This window comes from Nannobrachium achirus (genome assembly GCF_963921795.1).
Source record: "Nannobrachium achirus genome assembly, chromosome: 19".
NCBI lineage: Eukaryota > Metazoa > Chordata > Actinopteri > Myctophiformes > Myctophidae > Nannobrachium > Nannobrachium achirus.
Genome location: NC_137826.1, coordinates 24,869,185 through 24,878,579, shown reverse-complemented (window position 1 = coordinate 24,878,579; position 9,395 = coordinate 24,869,185). Strand labels below are relative to the sequence as shown.

The following is a 9,395-nucleotide window of genomic DNA, read 5'->3' as shown; positions in this document are numbered from 1 at the left end:
TCATCTAAGACCCACCCCAGTGCCCAGGCCAGCCTCCTCCCTCCACAGATAGTCATGTCCAGGAGAGAGTGAGTGACGTTCCCCCCTGACGAGGGTGCTCTCCACAGGATTATGCCTGTATCCAGACCTGGTGTCTGGGTTGAGCGTGAGGCTGAGGCGAGCTGTGCTGTTGCTGATTTTGAACAGGCCACTGGGGCCGAGGAAGGCGTCTCTCTCGCTGCCTCCCAGATTGCTGACAGCCTCCAGGTCGTTATACACCGCTATGTCGCTCAGCTGCTTCCTGCCGTGCATACGCCGCCTCCTCCTCAGCATCATAATGCCCGCCACCAGAACGAGCATCAGAATGGCCAGGACGCAGGAGGCGGTGACGGTGGCGGACGAGGGCTCCGAGGTTTGCAGCAAAGCAGGCTTGAAGCTGGGCTGGAGCGTGAACTCGCAACTGGGGCCCATGAAACCCTTAGGGCACTGACACACAGGCCCAGTGAAGTGGGTGAAACAAGTGCCCCCGTTCTGGCAGGGCCGGGCGCCGCAGGCATCCGAACGCACGCTGCAGTTCTTGCCAGTGTAGCCCAGGGTGCAGGAGCAGGTGTAGTCGTTCACGCCATCTTGGCAGGTGCCAGCGTTCTGGCAGGGACCTGAGGCACAGTCGTCAACGTTTACCTGGCAGTTGGCACCGGTGAAACCCACCTGACAGCGACACAACACACTCTGGCCGAGGTCCAGACATTCACCACCTGCAGGAGAGAGAAAGGACACCGCTCTGTTTAATATCCTGCAGGCTTCAAAAGGGAGTGTTAATAGGATTACATTTAACACTGTCTCAAGGTTGTCTGTGAGTGGAAAATACTTTGCTCTACCGACGCTGTGGTGGATGCAGTGTTTAAAGTCAAATCTCCCATTTCCTTGTTTCAACTCTGGTACCCTCCCCAGTATCAAGTACACCTTGAAGGTTGCACATGTAAATGCATGTCAGAGAAACAAACACTTAGTAATAAAGAGATATATTCCGATATAACAAATGACTGATCGCGAAATCAATATATAAATATTTGTTATGATCATATGGTTCAGAATGTTTTGATTTTTAAAAGGGGGGGGGGGGGTGTTACCGGTCCATATGTCAGATATTATTATATGTTTTTTGTGCAGTATTTGGCTGGCCAGATCACATAAGAATTGCAATGGAGATGGGTTATTGATTTTTGGCCCCTGCTGGGTGTTTTACTTCCTGATAACCAACAGAGGGAGCCAACAGACAGAAGATTCCACTCTGAATACCAGTATTCCACTTTTGCCAGCCCAAATCAGGACTTTTAAATCAAAATATATAAAACAGATTTTCAATATCCTGGGGTAATTCATTGATAAATGATTAACACTGGAAACGTCAAAATATGGTGTGCCAAATACTTAATCAATATCAAATGTATTAACATTATTCAGACAGACTGCTGGTGTGAGTTTAAACCACTAGATGTCACCAACAGTACGCCCGTCTTCCATTCCACTGCAGTGCAATAGGCCACTGACTCACCATTTAAACATGGACTGTTACTGCATCGGTCCAGCTTTTTCTCACAGTTGGAGCCAGTGTAGTTAGGAGGACAACGACAGGTGTAGCCTCCTGTCAGTGCCTCCATACAGGTGCCGCCATTGAAGCAGGGCCCATCAGCACATGTCATGGCAAGGATCTCACAGTTCTTCCCATAGAAACCCTGTGGGCAGGTACAGGAATAGTCATTCTCCAGGTCCTGGGGAGACAAAGAGGAAAAGAATACTTTCCATTAGACACTTGATCCATATTTCATACACAATTATTTTTATCTCGAAAATGTTCACCCACTGTATAATGACATGCCCAAAATAGAGACACCAGATTGAAAGTGGGTAGATAATAATATCAACGTTTATGCAAATGTTTTGTTGATTTTACCGATTTCTATCATTGTATGTCACTCAGATCATGAAGTGATTTATGCTAACCAAACAGTAACAGTTAACCAGTATTAAAAGACATTTAAAATCCATTGACTACGGTATTTCAGAAAATTAAAGCCTAGATTTTGTATTGTTCACCCCCCCCAACCTCCTCCTTTCTGTTTTTTTCCATTCTCACCAACGGCAAGGGCATTTGCACAAAAGCTAAGGAAAGAATGGTTCACTTCAACACTATGGGGTGCAATCTGTGCTGCCCTTCTGAGACTGAGTTGTTGCCATGGTTACAGGGTCTTATAAGTAAAGCTTTCATTTACACTTTGTCGCACAGCTGTTGCCTGACAAAAATGGCATTCTTCCAACTGTCCCTTTTTCTTAAACTCTAAATTCACCTTACCACAGTCATTCACCATTGTCTCTAAAATAATTCAAACAGAATGTTTTAACCACTCTTTTGATTTGTGTTCTTAGTTGCTCCTCTAGTTCTTTGACAAACTCTTGGTGAACTCCTAAATATATATTGTAAACCAAATGGACCTGTGGGTGTCACATTCAGAATTATGGGGGTCCATGAAATTAAAAATGGTGCATGTTCTGCATACTTACATTGCAGCTACCTCCATTCTTGCATGGGTTACTGTCGCACTCGTTAGTCTCCAGCTCGCAGTTGGTGCCTCCGTATCCGGGCCGGCAGGTGCAGGTGTAGCTGCCCTGGCCGGTGTTTGTGCACGTGGCGCCGTTTGCACAGGGCCGGTGGTTGGTGCAGTAATTGAGGTCCTGGTCACAGAAAAGGCCCCCCCACCCTTCCTGACAGTTGCACTGCCACGGCTGGCTGCACGTCCCGTGGAGGCAGCCCGGGTAACGCACACACTCGACGCAGGAGGGGCCGTCCCAGCCCATACGACACTTACAGCCCCCTGGGGCCTCGCAGTAGCCGTGCTTCTCGCTGCAGTCCGCTGAGCAGATGGCTAGAGTTGAGAGGGGAGGGAGGGTGTGTGATTACAATGGACACGCCCTCTGCAATACATTACACACGTGCACACACACACACACACACACACACACACACACACACACACGCACGCACGCACACACACAACCCTGTCTGACCCCAGCCATGTCTCAGACTCCACTATTGGTTAAGTATTAAGCCAAGCAGGTGGTAGGCAACACTACTGAAGACAAATGCCTTTTTGTCTCCTTGCTATTGTATATCACACACTCACGCGCACACACACACACACACGCACACTTGAAAAATGTTTTTCTCCCATTGTAGAAGAGAACAAAGGCCAGATGGAAGACTGCAAGCCTTCTCACAACAGAGAAAAACATAATGCTGTAAGATATCTCCCAGATAAAGAGCATCTGCATAAAGGAACTACAGTTAGCTAAATCATAGGTGGAAGGATAAAAGTACTTGCATACAAATGCAACAACAACTTCCTATATACGGTAACGTTAATGTGTGCAATGCCATATATCGATGTCTTTAAACATTTGCTTGTGAGGCAACAGGAATTATTGTAATTCTTTTGAATAAAGAATGTAAGATTTTCTGAAAACTTGGTTTAGGATTTAGGTTAGGAAAGTGGGACAAAGTTACTGGGGCCCAAGGTGGAGGGGCCCTAATAACTTTATCTATTGAAAAATAGCAGATATACAAGCTCACAGCGCGGCACCGAGTGCTGCGCTGCGAGCTTGTAGATCTGCTATTTTTGAAAAGTTGTGAAAATGTGTGAAAATCTTTGAATATATGTATTTTTTAAGCAAACATTTCTAACTCAAATTTTGCTTCTGGGGGGTCCCTGGAACTAAATATGTTGAGATCGGGGTCCCTGGCCAAATAAATATCATCTGGGGGTCCTTGACATAGGTTTCTTGCACACATTTTCACGATTTTTCAAAAATAGCAGATATACAAGCTCGCAGCGCGGCACTCGGTGCCGCGCTGTGAGCTTGTATATCTGCTATTTTTCAATAGTTAACATTCATGGGGGGCCCGCAGTGAATCCTTGTACCCAGGGCCCAGAATTTGGTGTGACGCCCCTGACTGAATACTTACGTTCCGAACAGTAGCTGCCCTTCCACCCCTCCAGGCAGATGCGGTTGCCCTCCTCATCGCAGGTGTAGTGGCCCAGTGTGTCATCACGGGGTCTGCAGTAGTCGGCACAGCCATCACCAAAGTAGTACTCATCGCAGAACACATGGTAGGAGTAACGCAGCTCACTTTGCTCTCCAAAGTGGACGTCCTGAGACCAGTCCTCACCGATTGAAAGTCTTCTTCTGGTTGCCAAGCGACTGACAAGATTGTTTTGGTTGTCTACAGAGAAAGATAAAGTTAATGTTTGTTTGTCATATTTGCATGATGAGTAACATGTTTGTGTAAATTGGGTGTAGGCCTACTTGTAATACTTATAAAACCTACCTGTGTATTCTGTTGGAGATTCGGCATTCCAAGCTTCGATGATCAGTGAAAATGTCCCCTTAAAAATGAAATTATTCATTTAATATTCAGAAAAGAAAACTTTGACTCAGTAAAGAGTAAACATGAAATTATTCATTTAATATTCAGAAAAGAAAACTTTGACTCAGTAAAGAGTAAACTGAACACATTATTGTTAATACTATTACTAATATTATGATGATTAATGTTATTATTTATTATCATTATATTTTTTACAAGTAGGCTAGCTGTTGTAGTAGTAGGGTCTAATCATAGTAGTATTTACCGGCCACTTGAAATGGAAAGGCACCCTGATAGGAGCGCTGCTAGAAATGGAAGTGTGATCGGCCCGGATGACGTTGGTGTGACCTGTTCCAAAGGTGCAAGGTGGCTCTGCAGATATCACATCCTCAGGATGCTTCAGGCAGATCCTGAAGAACATGTGGCAGTCTCTGTGTCGCCTGCAGATGCGATGCGCGGTGTGATATGAATTGATTTTCAACTCGAACACACCAGAAGACAAAACCTGTGATGACAGCAAACATAACAAAAGATTGAAAGATTTAGACGCGCACGTGGGACAGGACACTACACACAAAATGTTAGCCTGATTTTAAACAGTTTAATAGTTAAAATAACACTGACGGTACCTACCACTTGTACTAAGGCCAACGTGAAGAAGTATCTCAGATGTAGGCAGGCCATTTCTTCCCGGTGGGTTGCGCGACTGACAGTCAAAAGTGCATGTACATATGTTCAGTGATATGTACGCGTAATAATCCCCAAAAGACGCGCAGACGCCAAAGGAAACTGTCCAAAAGTAGAAAAACTAAACTAAAAACGTTCAAATCACAATGTTCATTGCCGAAAATTGTGCGTATCCTACACTTACTAAAGTCCCCGTTTCTCGTATCCTCCTCGCCGCGGGTGAACTTTGTATGGATTCTTCTGGTGTGTCATGAAAGTGAGTGGTTTTATACGTCAGATTTGCTTCGCGTCACGCGAGGAGGAGGGGCCACAGGACACCTCCAGGGACCTGCTCCTTAGCCAGGGGACATGTGGCACCTTTGGATATGGAGATCTGTCTGTGGCTGATGCTTGCAGATGCACTTTAATCTGGGCGTCCAAAGGTAGGCTACTTTAATGTCCAAATATGTGTAACAGTTGGCGCCAAGGAAGGTATGCATCATTTCAATCAGTAATAAACATATAGCCATCTCAGTAGCCTAATGTCAAATACAACAATTAAGAAGTCTTCCATAACAAAGGTTTGATTGATTGATTGAAGAATTTATTAGAAGTTTGCAATAGAAAAAAGTACAGTTTCATGACAGTACAAATCACTGGTACAAGGTCAACTAAAAGGAGATCCTAGAAAGCCGAGGCTTATTTCCACAGGAACCACACTTTAAGTATCTCATATAAGGTGGTGTCTCACTTAAAAGTAGGCTACACCTAAAACACTGTGTAGACCTAGGCCTATGCTATAGCTTATATAAAATATAAATATAGGCCTACACATTTAAATGTTGTAGTGCCAATAATACAGGATAGGCCTAAAATAACTAAAATATAACCTTTCACAAATCATGTCCTGTTCTGAACTGTTTTAGATGAAACATTTAGCCTACGGTTGAAAGGAGCTGAACTTTGATCGGATGGAAGTGGGGGAGAAACAAACATGTTCCTTGGCCTTTCTTTCCTTTGTTAATTGCTCTGACGCGTGCAGGAGAACAACAGCGGGCAGGTTAAGGATAAGACCTCTCATTGTCGGATATTTGGGGGGTCTTTTGTTCTGTTTTCGAGGGGGTGGGGGGGACTCTTCCAGGACTGGCTGGGTTTGGGTATATCGCGTTGCCTTTGTCTGGACCTCATGCGAACAGCTGTATGATAATGAACGGCACATGGTCGGCCGTGTGGCTATTGTCTCCTCAAACCGTCTATAATTCCACACATAATTCACTCTGCAGCACAATGAGCACATATCGATCTCTTTCTGGGAGGAGTTGGTCAGCCACACGACGAGTTTGAGGAGAACTGGGGACGTTTATGGCAAATGTTAAGGTCAATGGTTTAGGCGAGATTGAAAAGGAGGCCTTTATGAAACAAGTAGTTTAGGCGGCCTAGCCTGCCTATATGTGTGAGTTTTGCCATGCACTGTTATGAGCCTAGGCATGTCATATAATTAGTCTAAATATCATATGGTAACTATTTTCATGCATAGGCCTGTAGGAAACACATCACCAAACAGCACCTTATGATGGAATCTCCATCAGTAATCTCCATCAGTAGTCTGGCTATTCATTTGTTATCAGCCAATAGGCGAAAAGTAGTTCAACTTTAACTAGCGTTTCTAGGGGGAGTAACAAATACAAACGTTGTTATTATTGGGCCAATGATGTCATATAATTTAGTATAGGCCAATAATGTTGTCCTTACATTACCGGTATATGACATTAGGCTATAGTCCAATAGGGTTCACAAATCAATGCCTAGGCCTAATCTATGCCACAACTGAAGCTAAATTGGAGCAGCGTCCGTGCGCTTAGACTTGAGCGCCTGATAGTGTGTTATAAAGCGTAATTTCCTACAATAGCCTAGAAAACGCGAATTCCGAAATAGGCTTATTATGCGGTGTTTATGTAGCCTCTGCCTATCCTACACAGTAGCCTGTAGGGAGGGGGAGGAGGGTGTTGGCGCGCGTGTGTGTTGGGGGGGGGGGGGGGTATTGATATTGTAATGAGCAGGGGGCGCGTGTCTCAAGTGACCGTCACATCCTTCTTGACACACTTCTCCCCACGCAATGACAAAAGACAAGGACTGGATGAAGAATAAATCACCATGACTGTTTCAATCGAAGTGTTTTCTAAATAAACTACTCAGTTATAACTTATGATAAAACACTCAGTTATGACGAGTCTATGCGGCTGATTCTTCTCTAAGAAATGTTCTTCCAATTAGGCTTTTACAATTTTTTAAACAAAATAAAACACAAAAGTTGTGTATGTGTCATTGCCAGATTGCATGATGGACTTGAGTGTATGGCATGATGTGAATAAGACACATAAAAGTAACATACTGTATAGCCTAAGCTCTACACATAATGAAAATATAGATAGATAGATAGATACCTTTATTATCCCAAGGGGGAAATTCAGTTGTCCAGTATAAAGAGAAGGTGCATCAATAGAGGGGGCGAATAATATATAAGTATAAAGTGTCTTGCAAAAGAGACCATAGCAGTCAATGCTAGTTAGTGGCTTGACTCAAATAATTGTGGGGTGTCTGTGTCATTGACCACATGGTGTTTTGACCACCATGGCATGATCCCCTCATGCCTGGTTGGTGCTGGCGTGAGTTGATATGTAGAAAAAAAAATGTACATCCATGTAGCCTACTGAAAACATATGGGCCATGATATCTGTATTGTATGTAACATCCACATGAAAAAATAATAATAATTACATTTGAAGTTACACACAAACTATATAGTACCACAGTGGGTACCCCCAGAGTTAGTGTCGAAAAGTCCTTGGGCAAGCCGACTCTGAACCCTAGTTGCTCCCGGCGAGCAGGTTTGTGCCTTGCCATCCTCTGCCATCGGTGTATGAATGTGTGTGGGGGTGCACACTCAGGCCATGGCTACACAGAGCTGGATATTTCTGAAGCTAGACATTTTTTTGTGCTGTTGGGGCTTGCAGCCACACGAAGCTGGATATTTCGGCTGCGAAGCTGGATATTTTTTAAACCGGATATAAGTGAAGACATTGAAAAATATCCGATTCACTGGATCCGTGTAAACAGGGAACCCGCGGCTATCTCTGAAGACTTTACTGTGTGTGTGCTTGTTAGACCTAGATATCTTTTTTCTGTGGATATCTGAAAAACCGGGATATATGAAATATCCAGCTCCATGTGGACCTAGATATTTTTCTATGTGGATATCTGAAAAACCAGGATATATGAAATATCCAGCTCCGTGTAGCCATGGTCTTAGTCAGCTGGCCCTGTGCACAAACACAAGCGCAACTACCAGAAGGAAAACCCATTGGACCAAATCAGATTATGAGAAAACAAAAAGAAAGCTACCTGACATACTGGAAAGAGACAACCCAAAACCAAAGCAAAGTGGAATGCTATCTAGCACTAAACAATAAAAGAGAATATACATTGGCAGAATATCTGAGCACGATAAATGACCCAAAACTTAGGGAAGCCTTGACTAGGTACAGACTCTTGCAATAGAGAAAGGCCGCCACAGACAGACCCACTTCCAAGGGAAGACAGGCTATGCTAGCCTCTTAAACCTGTCTCTTCCTGCGATTCGATTACTGGTGAGCAAATAGAATGTACTGTAGCTGCAGGAGGCTACGAGGCTAAGGCTATGCACCCACTGCACACAAAATGAGGTGGAAACAGAGCTCCACTTTCTAACCACCTGCCCAGCACAATACCAAGACATCAGAGACACATGCTTCCCACAGATTACGCAGTCGCACACCCAAAGTGAGTTTGAAAACATGACCAATGACAAAAATCTTCCATACCTACTGGGAGAAATACAAATACAACAATATGCGAACACAGCAGCACGATTTGTGAACTCTTGCGATAAAAGAAGGCTAGAGAATGGAATACAACCACCCTATAAGGACTAAAAACTATTGAATGGCATCCAGACCTACTGCACATACAATATAAACAGAGCTGCCACCTTTAAACACGTTTTAAATTTGAGGATTTTTTTCTTTTCTTTGTATACTATTCGTATATGAAATCGTATTGAGAAAAAAGAAGTGCTGCTATTTGTTCCAAAAAGCTTCATACCCTGTATAGTGTATATATACTGTACAAAACAACAAAATGTGACCCATTCAGGCCGGGAACACATTTTAGTGTAGTACAGTACAGTAGCAACATATTTGTTTTTGAAATGTTTGAATAATCATTTTCCAGAAAACTTAGGTGAGGCCTAAATGGGTTTTAAACAATGCTGTACCCCCTCCAACTGTAT

General features: G+C 43.8%; 1 protein-coding gene across 1 annotated transcript; it reads right to left on the bottom strand.

Moving 5' to 3' along the window:
- dlb (deltaB) lies at positions 1-5,086 on the bottom strand (the record flags this gene model as incomplete). The annotated part of the gene is made up of 7 exons (XM_080749029.1): positions 1-734; positions 1,535-1,751; positions 2,542-2,903; positions 4,001-4,258; positions 4,364-4,421; positions 4,668-4,907; positions 5,036-5,086. 7 exons carry the CDS (start codon positions 5,084-5,086, stop codon positions 1-3), a joined length of 1,920 nt encoding a protein of 639 aa, XP_080605155.1.
- Between the last annotated feature and the right edge of the window lie 4,309 nt (positions 5,087-9,395).